Below are 23,415 nucleotides of genomic sequence, written 5' to 3'. Positions count from 1 at the left end.
CACACACAATAGTTCTCAGGAGTCCTGGCAGAGCCTGTGCCATACAATGAAAGCCTTGCCCAAATCATAGCTGGTGCCAATATGGAAGCCAAGACCACCCTTGAGCCTCCTTGTGGGGGTCCAGAGCTCTTTGCCACACACTGCACAGTGCTCTCTTCTTGATCACCTGCTAGGCATGATGCTGAGCCACCTCTTTCTTTTTTGTGGCTGGCCTCTAGAGTGCCTGGATTACAGTAGTGCAGCACCATACTGTTTCCTAAGCCACTTCTTTGGAGCCACCCAGGCAACTTCAAGGCTGAACCAATGGGCTCTGGAGTCACTAACACATGGTGTGAATCTCACAGTGCCATACCCTCAAGTTAATCTGCTTGTCCCTCTCTACCATAGCAGTAATAATGGTGCCTACTGCAGAAGATGGAAATAAAGATGAGAAAAGTAATGAGCCAGTGTCTGCTCACAGTAAGCACCGTGGCATTGGTGATGATTATTCCCATTCCTCCTGTGACCCATTCATCTACCCACACAGGTGTGCGCTCTAGCCACAGGTCAGGTGCCCTCTAGATTCTAAGGAAGAGACAACTAACAGGCAGCCTGTATCTCTGTCCAAGAATGGAGACATAACAAACAGTTCCAGCACAGCATGATGGGTATCTTAAATATACAATCTGTGTTTGTTTTTTTCACTGTTGAGGATAGAACCCAGGATGTCTCCCACACCAGCTCTACCAGTGAGTTCCATCCCAAGCCTGCAGTTACTTGAGATAGAGTCTCATTAGAACCTGGCCTGGCCTGGAACTTGTGATTCTCCTACCTCAAGTGCTAGATCACAGCTAGCTACGTATTTTAGTAGAGGTCTTAACACATACAAAGCACTTCAGAAGCATGTTGATTCCTCTTTTCCAACTTTTTTTTCTAAGTCATCTTCCTATTCAGGCTCACCTTCTCAAGACCCAAGATCCCTCCCTTCTCCATGAACACCAGCCTTCTCAATATGGTGCTCCATTCCCACTCCTCTCCCAGGCTGAAGAAGCCTCAGAAATTCCCGCTTGGTTGAGAATCCTTTAAACATCACTTTAAAAAAATAACTACTCCTTTGTCTGTCACAGAAAACCTTGCTACTTGTCAACAGGATCTACAGAAAAGCACACCCCTTTCTAAATAGACCAAAAAAAAAAAAAAAAAAGAAGAAGAAGAAGAAAGAAAAGAAAAAAACAAAAATGAAGAGTGTCAGAAGTTTCTCTGACCCCTTTTCTTTCTCGCTCTCTTTCTCCCTCTCTCTCTCCCCTTTCTTGCTCTCGTTCTCTGTCTTTTTTAGCCAGTGTAGAAGCTGGAACCCGAAAGGGTCTGTGACTTCTCTGGAGAGGTCAGGGAGGGCACATGGGAGAGGCAGAAGGCTGGAGGCTGTTTCTGATCTCTCAACATGAAAGGGCAATTTCCCCTTTCATCCGGAATCCACCCACCATTCGATCTCAGGTGCCCTCCGGTGTCATCCACAGGGTCGTCCACAGTTACCATCCCCCGCCTCCACCTCTGTGAGTTGGGAAAAGTGGATCTGATTTATGCCCAAGCCCAAACAAAGCTTCCAGGCTTCCAGACTGAGGGATGACCCAGGGTCTCACCAGCAACCAACTCTGAGTCAAACTTTGTTCTGCCAGGTTGCATGCTGACCCGAACGTGTCTCACCCCCCAATTGTGCAAGTGGAAAACCCTCATGTAGGCGTACCCTGACAAAGGGCCTCACGATTTTCTGCTTCTGGGTTTTGCTAGACGTCTCATTCTGGGATCCAAAGGGGACTTTCCTAAATCAGTCCTGACAAAACCTATAATCATTCCTGAACACTACCATTGAGGAAGTTGTTCATCTGTTAGGGAAGAAGAAAAAAAAAAAAAGAAATCATAAAAGCAAGCCATTTGACTTTCTTTCATCTCTCCTCTTCTTCCCAAGCTAGCCTTGCCCAAGCATGATGAACTTCCATTGGGTGACAAGTATGTCGTAAGTGAAACGTTTACAGGCACTACAGGAATGACCTGGTGCCTCGCCCACCTCATTAGGATTCTAATTGGGGTGTGTAGGAGAGTCTTCTATAAATGGTAAGGCAACCCTGGCACCCGTCTCCCCACACCATCCCTGCCATTCCCAGCGGAGCCCGAGGAGAGGCGGAGGAAGGTGATCATGAGTGGTAAGTGCCTGGCATTCCCTGGAGGTGCCCGCTTCCCCTCTCCCTCTTTCCGACCAGTCTACCAGGCCAGAGCCGCCACCCCTGCTGCCTGCCTTGGCATCTCCGAAGGCTGGCTCTTGGTATCTTCTGTAGCAAGTGGCCGCTGGGGCCCTCTAGCATATTCCGAGGGGTGGAACCTGACCTGGCATGTATCCTGAATGATGAGTAGGGTGCTGAACAGCACTGGAGGTCACAGCCCCTGAGACAGAAAACCAGCTTTTGTCTTGTTGGGGCTTCCACCCCTGTAAAGGCGAGCCAGCTGGCACCTGCTTCCGGGCCTCCTCAGAGGACTTTCACCAGCTGTCAGGCAGAGCCATCCATGCGGGGGTGAGTGAGAAACCACATGTGAGTGGAAGCGCAGCAACCTGAGCATTGTCCGGATGCTCCAAAGGAAACTAACCACGCGCTTACTTAACAGGCTGCTTAAAATGACTTTGTGCGGAAGCCCAGTAGCAGACAGAGCACCAGCTCCTGGTGCCCCCGCCAGCAGCACCCCACCCGGGGAGCCAGTGACAAAGAACAAGAAGTGCAGGTTCTTTGGCTTTGCAGTTACTGTCGAGGATTCATTCAGGCCCTTCTTAATCAGCACCCCGGCTGAGCAGCTACTAATTATTGCCTGCCATGGGTGCTCAGCCTAGGACGTTGACAGCAGAGACGCCAAACTCAAACAAGGCGTGAGTCAAAGCTGTAAAATACTGTGCATAGAGGTTGGGACCCCAGGAAGAAATCACGCAGCTTGATGCTACTTTGGAAATCCCCAGGATAGGATGGTTGCAAAAATGTTCTCTCTCTCTCCTCAATTCCTGCTGGTGAATGGCCAGCACGACTTGGGAGCCCACAGGAGAAGCTGTGGCCCTGCAGACCTCATTTGGGTAAAAAGGATGGTGCTGTCTGTCCTCCAGTTCATCTCCTGAGCTCCCAGGAGGAAACTGAGGCAAGGGACCTGGGATGGCCTTATGAAAGTCAGGTAGAAAGTTGGTAGCAAAGTCTACCCAGGTCCTAGCCACTATAGGACCTTTCCATTATGTTCTACCACCAGAGCTGAGCTCATAACTGGGTGCTTGAAACATCTGGAAAATACAAAAGCAATCCTAAACTCATTCCCCCTACATTCCCCCTACACAGATGCTAGTACCAGGGCTTAAAAACTCAGGGTGTTGCACTGTCTCTTAGCTTTTTCACTCAAGGCTAGCACTGTACCATTTTGAGCTGCAGCTTCACTTCTGGCTTTTTGATTATTAATTGGATTTAAGAGTCTCATGGACTTTCTTGTCCAGGCAAGCTTTGAACCACAGTTTTCAGATCTCAGCCTCCTGAGTAGCTAGGATTTCAGGTGTGAGCCACTAGCACCTGGCTGAACCTGCTTGCTTTTTTTCTTTTAGTCAGTTGTGGAACTTGAACTCAAGTCCCTGAACTTTTTCTTTTTTTGCTCAAAGCTAGTACTCTACCACTTTGAGCCACAGCTCCACTTCCAGTTTTCAGGTAGTTAATTAGAAATAAGAGTCTCATGCCCTTTCCTACCTGAGCTGGCTTTGAACCATAGTTTTTAGATCTCAGCCTCCTGAGTAGCTAGGATTACAGGTGTGAGCCAGAAGCACCTGTCTTGAACCTGCTTCTCTTTTAAACAGCATTGCTAATAATGTGTTTCCTCCACTGCTGTAGGATGAAGCCCTTGAAATAGATGGACCTCCAGGGTCCTGCTAGGACTGACTCTCTTCACAAGAGGGATCCTGGGACAGGGAGAGGGTGGACCCTGGCACATGCCCAGGCCTCGAGTACATGCAGTAGGCGACTTGAATAGTATGCCAGGTGGTCCAGTCTCTCTTGACCACAATTCACAGACACAGCGCTCTTACAGACCAAGCTAAACTGACCAAAGATGCTTTCAAGTCACCTCTGAATGACGACAATGGCTGGTTGACAGAAAATTAACTTTTTCTTTGTTGTTGTTCCAGTTCTGGGGCTTGAATTCAGGGCCTAGATGCTGTCCCTGAGCTTTTTTGCTCTAGGCTATTGGTTCTATCACTTGAATCATGGCTCATCTTCTGGTTTTTTGGTGGTTCATGAAAGATTAACAGAATCTACAGACTTCCTGCGTGGGCTGGAATTGAACAGCAATGCTCAGACCTCAGCCTCCTGAATAGCTAGGATTATAGACATGAGCCAATGGCATCCTGCTTTAGAGAATTAACTTTTAAAAACCAGGACAGAGAGGCAGGTGAATCCATTCAGTCCTTGGCATTGGTCATCGCTGCATTCTTAGCTCAGCTCCAGTCCGGCAGCCAGGGTAGGCTCAGCTGGTTTGCAGATGCATCAATTGACTTATGAGACTTGTAACTAAGGGAATGGAACTGTGATCGATGTGCTGGAGAATGTGGGGGTGATTGAGATGCAGTTTCTGCCCTGGGGAAGCCTCTAGTCTTGGTGACAATAGTCCAGAGGCAAGTTACATGTGAGGTGGCCTGTCATTAGGCTCCATGACACATACAGACCAAGAGCTGGGAGGACAAAAGGAGGAGGTACTTCATTGTGGCTGGGGCTAGAGATATAGTAGACCTGCGAAGTAAAAAGTGGATGGCAAGATTCACATGGTCTGGGGCAGGTGTTTAGATATGTTCAGAACAGAGGGAATGGGAAAATAAAAGTGGGTACACACCCTGGGTGGCTCATGCCTGTAATCCTAGCTTCTCAGGAGTCTAACATCTCAGGATTGTGGCTCAAAGCCAGCCCCAGCAGAAAAGTCAGTGAGACTCTCTTGTATCTTCAATTAACTACCAAAACAAGCTTAGGGACAGTACCTATATCCTGAGTTCAAGTCTCAGAACTGGCACACACACACAAAAAGTAGTGCATGGGCTTTGTGCCCCCAGGGGACTGTTGGATGACAAGTGTATTAGTTTGGGAGGGCTCTGTGTCCAGCTTCTAATGTAGGCTCTTAATGGAATCAGAGAACAGCCAGTTATTTCTTCTGTTAGCCTTGATGGCAGCCTGGAGTGTGGCTGGGATGATGGTGATGGAAGGCTCAGGAAGTCTGGAACAAAGTGGCATGGTGCCCCTAGCATAAGACAGGACAGTAGATTGTGAACATGGCCATTGGGACCCATGTGGAAGGACAACATTGTTCCCATCCCCAAAGGTTCTTAGAGGCTGAGTCCTCAAGTACAGACCTGAACTCTTGCCCCTCTGCCTGGCAGCAACCTGGATCTATGTTTTTGTTGTTTTTGTCTTGTTCTGTTGTTTGTTTTGGTGAGGTTACTGGAGTTTGAACTCAGGATCTTGTACTCTAACTTGGGCTTTTTTTTTTATTCAAAGCTGGCTCTCTACCACATGAGCCACACCTCTCCACATCTGTCCTTTTGCTGATTCATTGGAGATAGGAGTGTCACAAACTCTTCTGCCCAGGCTGGCTTCAAACCACAATCCTCAGATCTCAACCTCCTGAGTAGCTAAGATTACAGGCCTGAGCCTCCAGTGCATGGCATGTTGGACCTGTTTTGAGGACTAATGGCTCTGTCTCACTGGGGCCATGGGCTTGCCTACTTTGCTGAACATGGCACTGGCCTGAGCTTAGGAACTTGTCTCCTCCAGGTGCCATTCCCGACCTGTGGGTCTGCCATCATCAGATATGATCCATTGAGCTAGGCATGAGTGGCTCTTTCTCCCAAGGAAGGGTCAGGACTTCCTCCTGGGTTCCTACCTCCTTGTCTGTGTATAGTTTCCAGGATTCTAAAAATTTTGCCACCTGGACTGGTGCAATCCCTATGCTCTCTGAAAAGCCCAGGGCTCAATATCTCGAGACTTGGACACCCCAATGTTCGCATAGGCCCAGCCGCCTCCTCTCTGCTCTGGCCCTGCCACTTTCTCTCACCCAGGCCACAGCTGTTGCTGTTCAGCAGAGGCAGATCCTATCTGGTCTGGGGCTGCCCAAGACTTTTGTGGGCCTAAGATCCACTTCAGGGAGAGGCCCAGTGGTAGAAGGGTTAAGAAAACAAATCCAGAGGCACACTGAATTGGCTTTCAGCTTTGTCTCTTCTCAGACGAGTGGTCTTTGCACGTTCCTTACCTGGGGGTCTCAGTTCCCACAACCTGGGGTGATTGGGGTACCCACCTTCCTGGCGTTCTTTCAGCACAGCTTACAATGACTTAGGAACATCAAGGGAATCATCCTTGAGTAGAAGATGGACTCATCTCCTGGGTTCCCTTGAATAGAGGGGGATCCTTCTACTTGGAGCCTCCCCTCACCCAAGTCCCCCATCTCTCTCATCTGGCCCTTTAGTACATCTCCAGGTCTCCAGTCCTTACATCTATGTGCTCTTTTTGTCCAGCTCAAATGGCTGCTCATGGGAGATCATTCTATCCAGGGCCTGAATGTCAGCCTGGGGTGTGTGCCCATGCTGGGAAATCTCATCTCTATCCCATGGGGGTGGAGGGAACAAGGCCCCAGTCTCATTGGTAGGGCTGAGATAGGGTTCCGAAGGAATCTGTGTTCCCTTCTCCCCCTTCATGAGGAGACTGTGAACTCCTCCATCCCCTTTCCCCAGTACCTCCCTCAAGCAGCTCGGGTGACCTCATTAATGTGAAAGAGTGCCACTAAGTGTAAAATGATACATAGGCCTAAGACTATGACTGCGCACTTAGAATTATCAGGAAAGCTTAAGGGAGAAAAAAAACCCAGCGCTTCCCCTAAGCCACAGATGCTAACTTGATTGATCAGGGATGAGCTTAAACCAATACAACAGACTCCAGTCGAGTTTCCTGCACAGCGAAGGTTGAGGGCCCCTTGGTCTAAGAGGTTGTCAGCCCTCTCTTTGGAAAGTAAGGGGTGAGGAGTCCTTTCCTCACTTTTTTATCTGACAGCATGATGCCCAGGCAGAGAGCAGGCTGTGGACAGCCCTTTCTCTTCCTGGCAGCTTCCAGGGCCTGTGTTTAAGTCGTTGTCACCACAGCATCTTGGCTGGCAGCAGGGTGGCTGCTCAGAGACAGACAAATTAACTCAGGCAAATTAAATTTCAACTTGGACTTGAACCCAGGTTCTGTCTGAGCTTGTGGTGTGAGGTACATGACTTCACCTAACAAAACTCTGGAATCCCTTACCTGTAATATAGGCATAACAACATCACAGAATTTTTGTTCCTATTAAAGGACTTGATGCAGGTAAATTACTTAGCATAGTGTCTGGTTATGTATGAGGACTTAATTGGCCACCCATATGAAAGCTCAAACTCTCCTTTTGTGTTGCTTTTGCTATTATGTGTGTGATCGATCACAAGGTATTGATTCCCTTCAACTTATAGGGACCCCGGGACCAGTGATGGTCTATCTTGGATCCCCCTTGGATCCAGGGGGCAAGGGATCTTCAGATTGTATTACCTATGTTCTACAGACGAAGAAAGTACAGTTCAGATACCGAGATCCCTGACCAAGGACTCTTGCCTGCTCAGGACTCATTCCTACTCATGCAAGGAGCCTCAGCAGCCCTTTCCTCTGTCTTCCAACACAGCTCAGACTTCACTGCCCTGGGTGCTAAGAAACTGTGTAACATGCACTGCCCAGAGCCTGAAACTATCTAAACATGGCAGAAAGCTAAGAGGAAATGGCACTGGCTAGAAAGAAAGTAAGGGGAGGCTGGATACATGCTTCTTTAGTGCCAGAGGTGGGGCTGGCCAGCAGGTAGATCCATGCCTGTGCCTAGGGGTGAGGGATGGGGGAATGACTCACAGCCCCTCCATGACTTGGATGTGAAACCTGGCTTCTGAGCCAAGCTCTGCTCCTCAACTCTGCTGTGATCTCAGCAGCTCGCTTCTGCTCTGGGGGCCTCAGTGTTCGGACCTGTAACGTGAGAGTACTGAATTCTAGCCATATTTTTCAAGATGCCAGTTGGAACATGTTGGCAAGTTGTAAAATCAGCATACTGGATCACCTTTTAAAACATGAAATTAGAGAAAACAGCCAGGTGTATTCAACATAGTCAGCGTTGGTTATAACTTGTGAAATTTTGTGTTAGCCACAGATCAGTGGATGTGGGCACTCTATAAAATGTATTTCTTTATGGGAGCTCAAGCAAAACTAAAAAGCCACTTAGCCAGATGGGCTTGAACTCAGGGCCAGAGCTCACTCATAGCTTTTTTCACTCAAGTGTCATGCTTTATTACGTGAGCCACAGTCCCACTTCCAGTCTTTTGAGGCTTAATTGGAAATAAGAATCTCATGGATTTGTCTTCCTGGACTGACTGCAAACTACAGTCCTCAAATATCAGCCTCCTAAGAAGCTAGAATTACAGCCCTGGTTATTCCCAATGCTTCTGGCCAACTAATTTATCTGGTTTTGTTATCGTTGTTATTTTGTGTTATGTTGTGTTGTTTATTCCCATACCAAGAAATTCTTTAATTTCTTAGAGGATAGCAACTGGGCACCCTACCATGTAACTTAATTCTGATTGACACTGTGTGGAATTAGCACAGACTGTCTGTGTGTTCACCAACCTGGAAGCTCTCCAACTCTATCCTTCTGGGGTTTAATGGAGGCTTCATTATCTAGACATAACTGATTAATTACATAGGCATGATTGATTCATTGATTTAATTAATGATTAATGTCGCCCATTATAAGTCAATCTCCAGTCCTTCTCCCCTCCCGAGAGATCAGGAGCTGAAAGTTCCAGCCCTCACATGGAATCACATGGTTGGTTCCCTTGACAACCTGCCCCCATTATGGGGATATCTAGAAGCCTCCCCGCTGCAGCCACCATTATCTCACTAACATAAAAAGACTCACATAGCTGGGTGCAGGTGACTACTCAGGAGGCTGAGATCTAAGGATTCCAGTTGGATGTGAGTCCAGGGAGAAAAACCCATGAGACTCTTATCTTCAAATAAGCAGCTGGAATTCGAAGTGTAGCTTAAGTGATAGGGTGCCAGCCTTGAGTGAAAAAGCTAAGCAAGAGCACAAGCCCCTGATTTCAAGCCCAGGACAGGCACACAGACACACAGACACACACACACGCACACACGCACACACACACACACACACACACGCACGCACGCACATACACAGACACACACACACACACACACGCACGCACGCACACACATGCACGCATGTGCACATGCTCACACATGCACAAGAAGGAAGAAGAATACATTCATCATTTCCATGATTCTGAGTTTTCAGAGTTGTGAGCCAGGAAGACAGACATAAAATACATATTTCTGATGGTATCAGAATCTGGATTCTGAGTTGGGACTCTGCCATCTTCTCGGCATAGGAGAACAGATAAGGTGCTGTGTCTTTCTGAGCCTTTGATTCTAGTTGTCAGATTTCATCAAGGATGTACATGATGGATTCTGCATGCAGTCAGTATCATTTGACACACTCCTCCTTGCACACACTTCAAAATGAGTGTCAGGGCTGCTGGGGCTCACACTTGGCCTCAGGAGAGGCAGAGATGAGGATGTTCATGGGCATATCCTTGTAGTCCTCCAATCACGAGTGAATGACCTGACTCAGACCTCTCTATCCCTTGGCTTCCTCATCTGTAAAACAGAGCATTACGAATGCCAACTCACAGCACTCACGGACTAATCCCTGTAAAGTCTTGGGATGATGATGGATACATCAATGCCCAGTAAACTTCAGCTAATGCTCTGATCCTTGCCACCACAATCATGCCGAGTCTGACCTATTGGGTCATGTAAAGTGCATCTTGTCTGCCTTCTGTTGGCGTCCCTGGTGGGAGGGTTGGTGTCTGACACAGTCAGAACAGAATGCATGGCTTTGATAGGGAAAAAAAGAGGATGAGCCTATTGGAGAGAAAACAGATAGTGGCCACCAATGCATAATCTTATTTCTGTGCTTCAAAGAGGGTCATCTAGGACACATCTCCTGTCCCAAAGAGTTCACAGTCCAGCCAAGCTAGGAGGACACTCATCTTTTAGACCTTGGGAGGAAGGGGCATTGCTTTTCTGTGGCTGTGACAGAAGCAAAGACATCTCTCATTCACTCTAGAGACCAGTGGATTGTGTTTAGAGAGAATGACCAAGGCAAGATGAGCTCTGTGGTCTCTAGGTTTGCCAGACACCATCCTTTTCATCATGAAAACAGAAGCCAGTGCAGTTTGAAGAAAAATGGATTATGTAACATCTCAGACCCAAGTCAAAGGAATAAGGTTTCTCAACAGCTCTATACAAGCTAAATTCTTCACACATTGTGGGATCTTTCATAAGCCCTATGCAATTATGCTTCATCACCTCCACAATCATGGAGGAATATGGATATTGAGACATTTGTCCTCGGGGGACTTGCCAAGAATTTTAGGGGCCTTTGGTCTGTTTCTCTGTACAGCTATTTCCAGGGAGCATTTAAAAGTGCCTTCTGAGCCATGGATTCCCCAACCTCTAGGCCTCTAAATGCTGCTCAGATTCATGGCTAACTTCTCTAGCATCAGAGACCCAGACTAACACCAAGGCCTTTGTAAATACAGAAGGTAAAGAATACATAATAAATGTCAGCTAGGGACAGATAAAGGGACACGAAAGCAAGTCAAGCAAGTGAGCACTGGTGGCTCACTCCTGTAACCATAGCTACTCAGGAGGCTGAGATCTGAGAATTATGGTTTGAAGCCAGCCTGGGCATGAAAGTCCATGAGACTCTTATCTTCAATTAACCACAAAAAGCAGAAGTAGAGCTGTGGCTCAAGTGGTAGAGTACCAACCTTGAATGTAAAAGCTCAGAAACAGTACTGAGACCTGCGTTCAAGCCCTAATACTGGAAGAAAGAGAGAAAGAAGGAAGGAAGGAAGGAAGGAAGGAAGGAAGGAAGGAAGGAAGGAAGGAAGGAAGGAAGGAAGGAAGGAAGGCAGGCAGGCAGGCAGGCAGGCAAACCATGTTCATGGTTGTGAGAGTAGTGTCCCTCTCCCCAGTTCTGTTGCAGGCTCATCCACAGAGCAACATCAATGCTGAATGCAGAGATGAGGCCCCTGTAGGAGAAGTTTGCTGGATGAAGGGACAGATGCATGATGTGCATCATGTGAATTGGGGAATCTGGGTCTGGAAAAAGCTGAATGGTAATAGGTCATGACCTTGTTGCTATGTAAGAAGGCTTTGGGTTTTCAAGGGATTCCTTCTAGAGTCTGCCTGTGACCTTACTGCTCTCACCCTGTGGTTGTCTTCTTGGTCTCCAGCACCGTTTCCCCACACCACCACCCTCTACTCCCCAAGGACTTCAGGTTATTCTTTCCTCCCCACAGCTTTAGAGATCCAGAATGTCAACTGGCAGATAAACCCCAACCGGGGCGCGCATCACACAAGCATGTTCTCCAGCAGGGAGCTTCTTGTACGAAGAGGTCAACCCTTCGAGATCTTACTATACTGTAACCGAAGTCTTCAGTCTGGAGAAAGTATGGATTTCATAGTTTCCACAGGTATTACTTGCTCCCCTTAACACACACACACACACACACACACACACACACACACACACACACACACACACACACACACATCAAGGGAACTGGTGACCCCATTGAGATCACCTGGCTTGGGCTCTCAATAACACAGCTCAGCCATTGATTCTGTGTTCCCTTGGTGACTACCCATCTCTGAGCCTGAAGGTCATCATCTTCAAACCAAGAAGACTATGACCTACAGTTACTTCCAGCACTGTAATGGGATATTTTCGTTGGACAAAATCCCCTATGAGTTCCTGGAACTGTACTCTGTCCTCCATGGTCTGACCAACACCACTTGGTATTCTTTCTTCTCTATCTTCTCTGACAGGGCCTCACCCATCAGAGTCTGCCAGGACAAAGGCTATATTCCCACTTTCCAATGAGACAAGTAGAGGTGGCTGGAACGCCGTGCTCAAGGACAACAATAACAACGTCCTGGCCATCACCATCACCAGTCCTGTCAGTGCGCCCATAGGCTGGTACACGCTGAGCCTTCAGATCTCCTCCAATGGCAGGGCCACCTCTCTGAAACTTGGGATGTTCATATTGCTCTTTAACCCCTGGATGCAAGGTGAGTCTTTAACCCCACACTCCGGGTGATGATCTTAGCAAAGGAAAGAATGGAAAGGAGCCAGGGGGAAAGCTTTTCATGGGCTCAGGGTTGATTAGGGGGAGGCTGTGGGATCAGAAGCTCTGTCACTTAGCCAGCTGCGTGAGTCTGGCAGCCACTCTATCTCTCTGATCCTCAAATTCCTCCTTATTAAGTGGACATCCTGCTGTGTCCAGTGAGACTCTTATGGGGATCACATGAGCCTTTATATATTGCACAGCATGGTTAATTATAAGGGACAATAACTGAAATACCATTCTACAGTATGTCTACCACTTCCTGTCTGAAGGAACAAGCATTGATCATACCTGGGTCTCATTTTTAGGCTCTTACTTTATCCTCACTTCTTATTCCAGCCATAGTTTCCTCCAAGGACAACCAAGACTTTATTCTATGGTGGAGATTGGGAGACAGACAAAAGGTGGTCCTAGCTCCAACTCCCACATTAGTTTTCAGGAGTGAGAGGGAAGACTGTTCTCCTTGGTCCTATGTGGTATTCTAGTCCCTGCTATCTGCTTTTTATTAATCCAACAGCTGATGATGTATTTATGAGTAACCACGCTGAGAGACAAGAGTATGTGGAGGAAGATTCTGGCATCATCTACGTGGGCAGCACAAATCGAATTGGCATGGTTGGCTGGAACTTTGGTCAGGTAAAAAGGTTATAAGGATGTTGAAGGTAATGTGCCAACAACACAGGAAGCTTAGAGACTTGCCCCATTACCTGCCCTTCTCACCTTTTATTTATTCAGAAGATGTTTATTGACCACCTATTATGTGCCACCAAAGATAACCAGAAATGGATAAAATCTTCTGCTTTGAGGGGGAGGGAGTCACAATCTAGTGGGCAAGACAGACACACCTCACTCAACCAATGTAATGAAGTATTATTGGTACCACACTATACAGCAAGTAGAAGGCCCAGGGGAGATTCTCAGACTAGTAGCCTCATTTCTGTTACTCATTTCATGTAAAAATGCAGCGTGATGTACTTGCTGCATGCACTTGATTACCACCAAAGTCCAGAAAGTTCCCAGTGAGTGAAAACTTTCAGGGATACCCTTCCACTATGTCTTTATTTTTAGGCAATTAAATGAAGGATGTACCTTGAACAGCCAGGGACCTTGGGCTATCAGGAGTAGCCAGGCAGGTGCATATACCAACCATTCTAGGCCTCCATTCTGTAGCCAAACCAAACAAGTCTTTGTTGGTTTAATTAAAAGGAAGTGAATTTTTTTTTTTTGGTCCGGTCATGGGGCCTGAACTCTGGGCCTGGGCGCTGTACCTCAGCTCTTCAGCTCAAGGCTAGAGCTCTACGGCTTGAGCCACAGCGCCACGTCCGGCTTTTTTCTTTTCGCTTATGTGGTGCTGAGGAATCGAACCCAGGGCCTCAGGCATGCAAGGCAAGCACTCTACCACTGAGCCACCTTTCCAGCCCAGTTTTTTTTAAAGTATAAAGGAGTAGAGGTAGAGGTAGAAGGAGGTTGCTATTTTTTGGTGGCATGGTTTGAGAAAGTCTTTTTAAGAAGGAGCTTTTGGCTGAGATCTGGAGGACTGAGATTCAAGGCCAAAAGTTCACTCAACAACATCTCCAAAATAACCAGCAAATAGCAGGACTGGTGGCATGGCTCAAGTGGCAGAACACCAGCCTAGTAAGTGAGAGGCCTTGAGTTCAAACCCCAGTATTGCTTTTAAAAATTAAAAATAAGTAAATAAATAAGAAGGAGCTTTTAATTCCGAACCAGACAGAGGCAAAGGAGTCTGCCAGAAATCTTAGTGGAGACCATTCTAGGCAGAAGAAAAAAGCAAATGCCAATATCTAAGTCATAAAGAGATAGTATCAAAGTGAAAATGGCTTCAGATCATTATATATACATATACATCACACACACACACACACACACACACACACACACACACACACACACACACACACACACACACACACACACACACAGGGCCTGGGCTTCATATCTGAGCTCTTTTTGCTAAGGCTAGTACTCTACCACTTGAGCCACAGCTCTACTTCTGGCCTCTTAGTGCTTAATCAGAGATAAGAATCTCACACTTTCCTTCCTGGGCAGGATTTGAATGTCAGTCCTCAGATCTTAGCCTCCTGAGTTGCTAGAATTACAGGCATGAGCCACCAGTGTCCATTGTATTTTATTTGTACAACAAATATCCCAGGAGTTTAAATAATGTGCTCAAGTTCACAGTCAGAGCTCAAAAGGAAACTGAGATGACTTTGACCTGATTCCTCACTATTCAGATATAGAAATCAAAGTCAGAAAGGCTAAGCAACTTACTCCCAAATCCACAGCAGCCAGGGAGTGGACTGCACCGTGTTCCCTCCCGCTTGCTGTAGGGCAGTGGGTGTATAGGAGCTTATGGACATGAGTGCTCAGCGTAAGGCTAGCTGTGTGGCTGTTCCTTAGCACCTCTCAGTTCTTAGGCCACAGAGTAAATGGCCCTGGATCAGTCCAATGGGTCTCACCTGTTCCCTTAATTAGCTGACAATACCTGCCGTTTCTTTATTGTAATCTATGGCTCTACTTTGCACAGTATGAAGAAGATATTCTGAGCATCAGCCTTTCCATCTTGGATAAAAGTCTGAATTTCCGCCGTGACCCTGCTACGGATGTGGCCCGCAGAAACGACCCTAAATATGTTGGCCGGGTGCTGAGTGCCATGGTGAGTAGCAGGAGAGGGAGGTAACTGGTTGCTCTAGTGCTGGGCTGGGCATGCACATGGCATGTATACCATCTCAGGAGAGGACCCTCAAGGGCCCACAAATCCTCTAAGTTCAAAGGCTTGCCTGAGACACGGGGTGAGTGAAGAGGAGAGGCAGAACTGGACTCAGGTCTAGCTTCAAGCTGCTTTTGTTTTTTTTCCCGGTCAGTCATGGGGCTTGAACTCAGGGCCTGGGTGCTGTCCTTGAGCTCTTTTGCTGAAGGCTAGAGCTCTACTACTGTGAGCACAACTACATTTCTGACTTTTTGGTAGTTAATTGGAGATAAGAGTCTTGCAGATTTTCCTGCCCAGGCTGGCTTTGAACTGCAATCCTGAGATCTCAGCCTTCTGAGTAGCTAAGACTACAGACGTGAGTCACAAGAGCCTGGCCCAAGGTGCTTTCTGTTGCTTGGCAAAGCTGACTCAGCAGAGACTGTACCTTGTCCTTAGAGTATCTGCAAGGGACAGGATGGGAGGAGGATGCAAAACCATGGTTCTGTTTTCTTGGGGCTTCCTAGGAAGGGTGACGTACCTCCTAGTCAGCCTGAGGCCTTGATCTCCTTGGCTGTCCTGTAGCTCATCCACTGCATAGAGCACTAGAGTCCGGACAGGATGGCAGAACACCCACTCACTCTCTAGATGGAGAGAGAGGCTCCAGGGACTAACTGACCTGCTCACAGTAGGAGTCAAGCCATAACAAGTCCAACAGCTGCCATCTCAGAGCCTCTAGGCCATTCAACTGGGCCTCCTTGTCCCACCAAAACTCATGCTCATGCGCACGAGCACTCATACACACACACACACACACACACACACACACACACACACACACACACACACAATCTCAGAGAAATCTTGGATTTCACACTCAGTATTTATGTACTATATAGTATATAGTGACCCATCTCCTCACAGGTACAAATTAAAAAGCTAAAAGTCAAAGCCAGTCCTTGCATGGTAATTTTTTTAAAAACTTCAATAATTACCCTGAATTATCCCTCATTCCTTTGTACTTTGGTTCATGGTTTAGGCATGTCATGGTTTCTTTTTTCTTTTTCTTTTTTTTAAATGATATTTTGGATTTGAACCCAAGGCCTCACACATGCTAGACAAGCCTTCTATCACTTGAGCTCTGCTCTTAGCCCTTTGATTTTTATTTAGTTCTTGAGTTAGTCTTTCTTCCTTTTCCTGGACTGGTTTCCAACTGTGATCTTCCTGTATCTGCCTCCTAAGTAGTTGAGATTATAGGCATATATACCAGGCGCGGTGTTGGTCTCTTGTAAGATGAGACAACCTATCAGCAACATGATGAATACCTGTAGTTCTTGCTGGGAGTGAGCTTCTTGAAGTGAGGTAGGTCTGAAATAAGCCTTGCAGGACATGAGAGGGACAGGCCCAGAGAACTTGAGGCCCTGAAATCAGTGAGGACTAGAGCACCCAGGAAAATGCATAGAGAGAAAGAGGATTTTAAAAGCCAAGAGATCTGGAATTCAATGCCACTTGAGAAACTGAGACTCTGTCCCTCAGAGACAGTAGGTGAGGCCAGCCCAGCTCCCGAAGCTGCCGACTCACTCTCTGCCTGGGGCCAACCCACTCTATGTCCGAGCCAATTTCCTCTGCTGCACCTCCCTGATGCTCTCTTCAGACCTCCCTGTTGGGCTGGGCCAGGAGCTAATTATGGCCTGTGCAGGGCTTTGAAATGCTCAGCTTTCAGCCAGAGATGACCCTGTTGATTACCACGTCTGTGGCTGGAGCATCTGTGACTCAGGAGATGGTGAGAGGCTGTGCTCTTCCATCTTAGAGAAGGCCCCAGCTTGCCTGACCCTGAGAAAACAGGCACAAATCCTCCTAGAAAAGGTCCCCGAGATCACCACAAGGCTGAGGGGTCAGGGAGAGCTGGGCCCAGGATCCTTCTGTGTCCTGATTGTCCTCGCTCATAGGCCCCCACCATTCTTGGTGCTCTGAAGAGATGCAGTGGACCTCAGGGCCTCTCGTTGTACAATTGGGGTAAAATGACAACATTTCCTAGGCTAGAAATGTGACTTCTTTGAGGCACCTGAGGGTATATCAGGTTTCCACTTTCCCTGTCTTGCATGGTGAAGAAATAGGCCCAGAGAAGAGACTTAACTTGCACATGATCACCAAGCAGACAGTGGCAAGGCAGCACTGAGAACCTGAGATGTGCCTTTCTCTTTCCTGCTTGGGGTGTGTGTGTGTCATGCTAGGGGTCAAAACCCAAGCAAGTGCTCCCTGACTGAGCCATATCCCCTGCTCTCTCTTTTAATTTTTTATTAAGCGAAAGGTCAGACCTGCCCAATAGTAGAGAGGAAAGTATAATAAATTCCTGTTACTAGCTTAAGCAATTACCAGCTCAAGGCTCATTTCATGTCATCTCTGACCCCCTCCCCTACAGATAATCTGAGAAATCTGACATTCCCATGTGTGTGTCTAAGATAGTAGAACTCACGCCTCTTGAGTTCTTCCCATGCATGTTGTGTTCTTTATTCTAGAACCATATCTTTCATTGAATGAATGAATGAATGAAAAAATGATGAATGGACAAATGAATAAACAACAATATCCTACCTTTGTTCTTTCCAAGCAGCAGGTAGCTACTAACATTTTAAATTGATCTTTTTAGAAGACTGGTACCCTAATGAAGAATGTTAAACCATGGACTCCAAACAGATCAGCCTGAATTCTTTTGGAATTCTTCCTTACAAGTCCTCTGCAAGTTGGACTTTCATTTCTTCCTTCTTTTTTTGTGTGGGTACTGGGCCTTGAACTCAGGGCCCGGGTACTCTTCCTTAGCTCTTTTATTCAAGGCTGATGCTCTACCACTTGAGCCACACCTCCACTTCTGGCTTTTTGCTGGTTAATTAAAAACAAAAAAGTTTCACAGACTTTGCTGCCCAGGCTGGCTTTGAACCATGATATTTAGATCTCAGTCTCCTGAACAGCTAGGATTACAGGTGTGAGCCACCAGCACCCAGCTTCAAGCTAGACTTCGGACCCTACCTTGTCACCCACAAGCCGTGGCATCTCTTTGTTCCATGTCAGCTTGCAGCACATTTATCCATTAGTCAAAGCGCCTCTAAACTCATAAGCTATCAGTGTCCCTAAGGGATTGTTAGAGTATCATCCCAGAGGAGTCTACTTGGGGGCCTTCATTCATCTCCCCTCCTGTCCTGGTGATTCAGCAAATCGCTCCTGTAGCAAAGGCATGGTGCTGATTTACTTTGGAGCTATTTCTTTTTGTCCAGGTCAATAGCAATGATGACAACGGTGTGTTGGCTGGGAACTGGAGTGGCAGTTACACAGGTGGCCGGGACCCAAGAAATTGGAATGGCAGTGTGGAGATTCTCAAGGAATGGAAAAAAAGTGGCTTCAGGCCAGTCCGATATGGCCAGTGCTGGGTCTTCGCCGGAACCCTCAATACAGGTACACTGGCTGGGTCAGTGGGCAGTCGTGGGGGAGGCTGGGGTGGCCATCTCTACCCTACACTCCATATCCTCACTGTCTTTGCCTTGCAGTGCTGCGGGCCTTGGGGATTCCCTCCCGCGTGATCACCAACTTCAACTCAGCTCATGACACGGACAGAAACCTCAGCGTGGATGTGTACTATGACGCCATGGGAAACCCCCTGGATAAAGGCAGTGATAGCGTATGGTAAGTGTGGGACATCTTTCTTGGGCTCTGAGCACCAGCTCTGAGCAGCTTCTTGTTCTCACCTTCCTCTAGGATCCACCTCCATACTGGAGTCAGGAAAGGGAGTAACATGCCAGCCATACATTCTTGCGAATGGAAACACTGCTCTCTTACTCTCTTACTCTCTTACTCTCTCTCCCCTCGACCCGCTCCCTCTTTCCCTCTCTCCCTCTCTTCCCCTCTCCTTTTCTCTCTCCCTCTCCCTCTCTCTCTCCTGCCTGTACTGGGGCTTGAACTCAGGGCCTCGTGCTGTTGCTTAGCTTTTCCCCTCAAGGCTAACCCTCTACTACTTAAGATACACCTTCACTTCTGGCTTTTTGATTGTTAATTGGAGCTAGGAGTTCTCAAGTTTGTCTGCCTGAGCTAGTTTCAAACCAGGAACCTCACATCTCAGCTTCTTGAGTAGCTAGGATTACAGGTGTGGGCCACAGCGCCTCATCTCAGTGGTCTGTTCTAGCTTGCTGCTCTCAGAAGGGTCAGTGAAGGACAGTTCCTCGAAGTTCACAGAACCATTCTGAGGATCCAGTAGGCCTAATAATACTTTAGATGAAAAAAGCTGAAGCTGTTGCTTTTCCAGTAAGACATATAAATATGTCTCATTTCAGACCTATATGACTCAAGGGCTTTCTTAACTAGACTAAGATAAGCAACAGATATTCTCTTAACAAAACTATACTTATGAACCTTGGCTGACAGCATAAAAAGCTATAAGCTTATTCTGGACTCTAGATAAAAAATTTAAAAAATTGTATCTGGGCATTGTTTATTGTTAAATATAAATATGCCACGGGCAAATATATCTATATGTATATACACATATATGCAATTTATAATAGGTACTAACTGAAGAGGATTATATAAAACATACATCGAGTGGGACATATATACCAAAATATTTATTTAAGGTTATTACTACTATTTAAAATTATAGCATATGCCAAGTTATAACCAACTGACAATTTAAAATGATGTCACTATTTATACCTGCACGTAGGTACCTGTGTGTTTCTCTTTGTGAAGTGTCACACATATGCTCATAATCTATTGTTATAATCCATTTCAAAGGATGCACAGACATAATATCTCACAAGCATGTGTGTGGCTAGGCAATCTGAAAGCAAACGTCATCTTTCAACCTTGAGATGGCCTATATAAAATATTCTTTATTATTTCTCTTTCCTAGATTAAGATCTGACTTTTCTAAAATGTGCTTAGTGTAACTTAATGGAATAAAGTGAAAAATATTTAATAGAAAAAGCTATCAATACAAATAAACAATAACTGAACACTCCCCCACACTACACACACACACACACACACACACACATGCGCACGCGTGCACACACACACACACCACACACACACTCACACACACACACACACACACACACAGAATGAAGCTTGTGTAATTCTCCTTAAGAGAAATTCTCTTCTTAAGAAAGAAGGCTTATTTTCGCTTATCTCTGCCATTCTGCACATACCCGTCTTTCTCTCTAATGACAGTGCTATTTGTGGTGATGAGATATTAATGAATGTCTCTTCCATTCCCTGGCTTTTTTTTTTTTTATGGCGGTGATGGTAGTGGTGTCTGAAATTCCATAGCAACCAGTTCTGAACATGAGAGCAAAGCTAGTTTCCTTCACACTGCTGATATCTAGGTGCCAGTGTCTCATATCTATAATCCTAGCTACTCAGGAGGCTGAGATCTAAATAAGGATCATGGTTCAAAGCCATTCTGGGCAGATACGTCCCCTGAGACTTTTGTCTCCAATTAGCCACTCAAAAACTAGAAGGAGAGCTGTACCTTGAAGTGGTAGAGCGCTAGCATTAAGCAAAACAACTCAAGGATAGCACCTAGGCTCTGAGTTCAAGCCCCACAATAGACAGAAAAAAAGGGGGTGGGGGTGAGCTGATTGATGCACAACATGGCTGATTGTGAGGAATGCCCCCTTTGGATGACCCTTCTATGATAAGCCTATAACTGCAAGGAGACCAGACAGCTTAGGACTCAGTCCCTCTAATGAAGTCATTTAATGGTGCTACTAAGGCTGCTTAGCAGCCTGGATATAGTGTGTGGCATGCCCAGTAATTGACTCAGAGTGAGCGCATGCTGTGGGAACCCAGGAAGGAAATCCTCAAGGCAGGAAGGAGTCTGTGAAACAGGAAAATGGAATTAGAAACTAGGTCTCTTGGTTACTGGCTCACACCACCTCCTGTCCTTAATAATGTATTCCCAATATAACCAATCATCTTTGGGGCAAGTAGGGTCCAATGGAGACGTGCCTGGGTTGGTTCTGCAGCCATTGCTGTGGGCCTGGCAGGAGGGAGGATGCCAGAACTGGAAGCTCTGATTATCCCCATAGGGCCTGTCACCCTCACTCTCCTACTCCCTTTTCCAATCCCTGCACAGAACACAATAGAGCTAGTGGCCACTCCCTTCCCTATTCCCCAATACCTGTGCCTGGGAAACTAGCTTGAGATTATGGGGACAGGGTGATCCTCGCAGCCCGGTGTGGGACTTGTGAAAGCTACCTCATCTTTCTGGCCCCAAGTTTCTCCATCAATGAAATATGAGGGTTGGCCTAGGACTCCATAATCCTTTCAATCCTTCACCAACTTGGTTACTTATTTTCTGCAGCTCCAGCCCACCCTACTCTTGAGAGTGGCTCCTCCCCACGGGAGCCATGCTGCTTCCACATTAAATCCACCCAGAAGGGGAATGGAATCAACTGTTATTTTTTGGCCTGGAGTAAAATTTCTGATTTTTTTTTTTTTTTTTTGCCAGTAGTGGGGATTGAACTCTGGGCCTGGACACTGTCCCTCAGCTCTTCAGCTCAAGGCTAGCTCTCTATCACTTGAGCCACAGCGCCACTTCCAGTTTTGTGCATGGTTTATTGGAGATAAGAGTCTCACAGACTTTCCTGCCCTGGCTGGCTTTGAACTGCAATCCCCAGATCTCAGCCTCCTGAGTAGCTAGGATTGCAGGTGTAAGCCACCTGGGCCCTGCTATTACTACTCTACTATAAGGGCCATCTAGGTTTGGACAGAAAACCTTCAGTCTGAATCTTTGTGTGTTCCAAATAGCACAAGCTTTGGAACTTTGTCTAGGTTTGCCTAAAGTAACAAAAGTAAGGGTCAAGTGAAAATGTTTAGTAAGAATATGAAAATGCCCAGATACAAAGAAATACTACAAATATGCTTAGTAACAATCATAGCAACAATGAATTGTGTGCATGCGTGTGTGTGTGTGTGTGTGTGTGTGTGTGTGTGTGTACTGGTACTGAGAGGACTTGAACTCTGAGCCTTATTTTCTCCTTGGCTTCTTTTATTTTTTCCCCTTGCTTGAGGCTAGCACTCTAGTACTTGAGCCACAGCTCTACTTCCAGCTTTTTGCTGGTAAATCGGAAATAAGAGGCTTACAGACTTCCCTATTTGGGCTGGTTTCAAACTGGGGTCCTCAGATCTTAGCCTCCTGAGTAGCTAGGATTACAGGCATGAGCTGAGCCACCAGTGGTCTAGGTAGCAATGAATAATTTGCTGAGCCAATGTTATATGCCAAAATCTGAAAACATTTCCACTTATTCTTGACAAATGGTGAAGAAGGCACAATAGTTATCCCCCCTTCTCACAGATGAGAGAGCAGAGGGCCAGAGAGACTGAACTCATCCAAAAGCAGGTAACTAGAAGACAGTGAGGATGGGATTTGAACTCAGGCACATTTATAAACTACAAAGCATCAGAGACATACCAGAGAATGGTGTGTATGTGTATGCTGATCCTGGGGCTTGAACTCAGGGCCTGGGAGCTATCGCTGACTTCTTTTTCTTAATGCTAGCATAGCACTCTACCCCTTGAGCCACAGTCCAAGCTCCAAGTTCAAGCCCCATGACCAACAAAAAGAATAATAATAACAACAACAAAAAATAACAGTTAAAGACACTTTGTAGGTCTTCCTAAAGATAATTCTTATTATGACCTTTTTTACAATTACAGGAAATTTCCAAATTAATAAAGAAGCAAACCTATGTATCATCCCATTGCTTACATATTTTTAACATTGCTATTTTCTACCAGCCTTCACTAGTCATTGGTTGTAGAATTGAGATTATGCATTTCTCAAGGTTTGAGTGTGAGACAGAACACATAATAGATATAGTCTACTGTCTACTACTATCACACCTACAAACAAGTCTCTTCATACCTCTAATCACATTTGTTTGTTTATTTGTTTTTGTCAGTTGTGGGACTTGAACTCAGGGCCTGGGCACTATCCCTGAACTTTTGTTCAAGGCTAGCATTTTACCACTTGGAGCCACAGTGCCACTTCCGGGTTTCTGGTAGTTTATTGGAGATAAGAGTGTCACAGACTTTCCTGCCCAGGCTGGCTTTGAATCTCAGTCCTCAGATCTCAGTCTCCTGAGTAGCTAGGATTACAGGATATGAGTCATCAGTGCCAGGCTAATCAGGGTTTTGATTAAATATAAGCATTTACTCTACATCATTAAATAGTCTTCAAAAATAAAATTAGTTTAAATGAGACATAATCTATTATGTGTTCTAGCTATTATTTCTTTCCCTACTAATACTTGTAAGATGAATTTCCCTTTTTTGTTCTTTTTACCTGGACCTGAATTTTCTTGCTGTGAGATCTTGGCCATCATTTAATTTTTGCCTCCCACAGTTTATAGAATTGTCAAAGGAG

General features: G+C 46.2%; 1 protein-coding gene across 1 annotated transcript in view; it reads left to right on the top strand.

Moving 5' to 3' along the window:
- Positions 1-395: 395 nt before the first annotated feature.
- The window catches only part of Tgm3 (transglutaminase 3), a 40,800-nt gene continuing 17,780 nt past the window's right edge, over positions 396-23,415 (top strand). Inside the window, exons 1-10 of the mRNA XM_042694629.1 lie at positions 396-459; positions 2,142-2,180; positions 2,238-2,368; positions 11,149-11,281; positions 11,465-11,638; positions 11,994-12,236; positions 12,810-12,928; positions 14,838-14,966; positions 18,269-18,446; positions 18,539-18,674. Coding sequence (XP_042550563.1) covers positions 396-459; positions 2,142-2,180; positions 2,238-2,368; positions 11,149-11,281; positions 11,465-11,638; positions 11,994-12,236; positions 12,810-12,928; positions 14,838-14,966; positions 18,269-18,446; positions 18,539-18,674 — 1,346 coding nt within the window. The remainder of the gene's footprint in view (positions 460-2,141; positions 2,181-2,237; positions 2,369-11,148; positions 11,282-11,464; positions 11,639-11,993; positions 12,237-12,809; positions 12,929-14,837; positions 14,967-18,268; positions 18,447-18,538; positions 18,675-23,415) is intronic.

Source organism: Dipodomys spectabilis, unplaced genomic scaffold, assembly GCF_019054845.1.
Source record: "Dipodomys spectabilis isolate Male_0828 unplaced genomic scaffold, ASM1905484v1 ptg000175l, whole genome shotgun sequence".
Classification (NCBI taxonomy): domain Eukaryota; kingdom Metazoa; phylum Chordata; class Mammalia; order Rodentia; family Heteromyidae; genus Dipodomys; species Dipodomys spectabilis.
The sequence above is the reverse complement of the archived record's forward strand: the minus strand, read 5'-3'. Positions and strand labels throughout refer to the sequence as shown.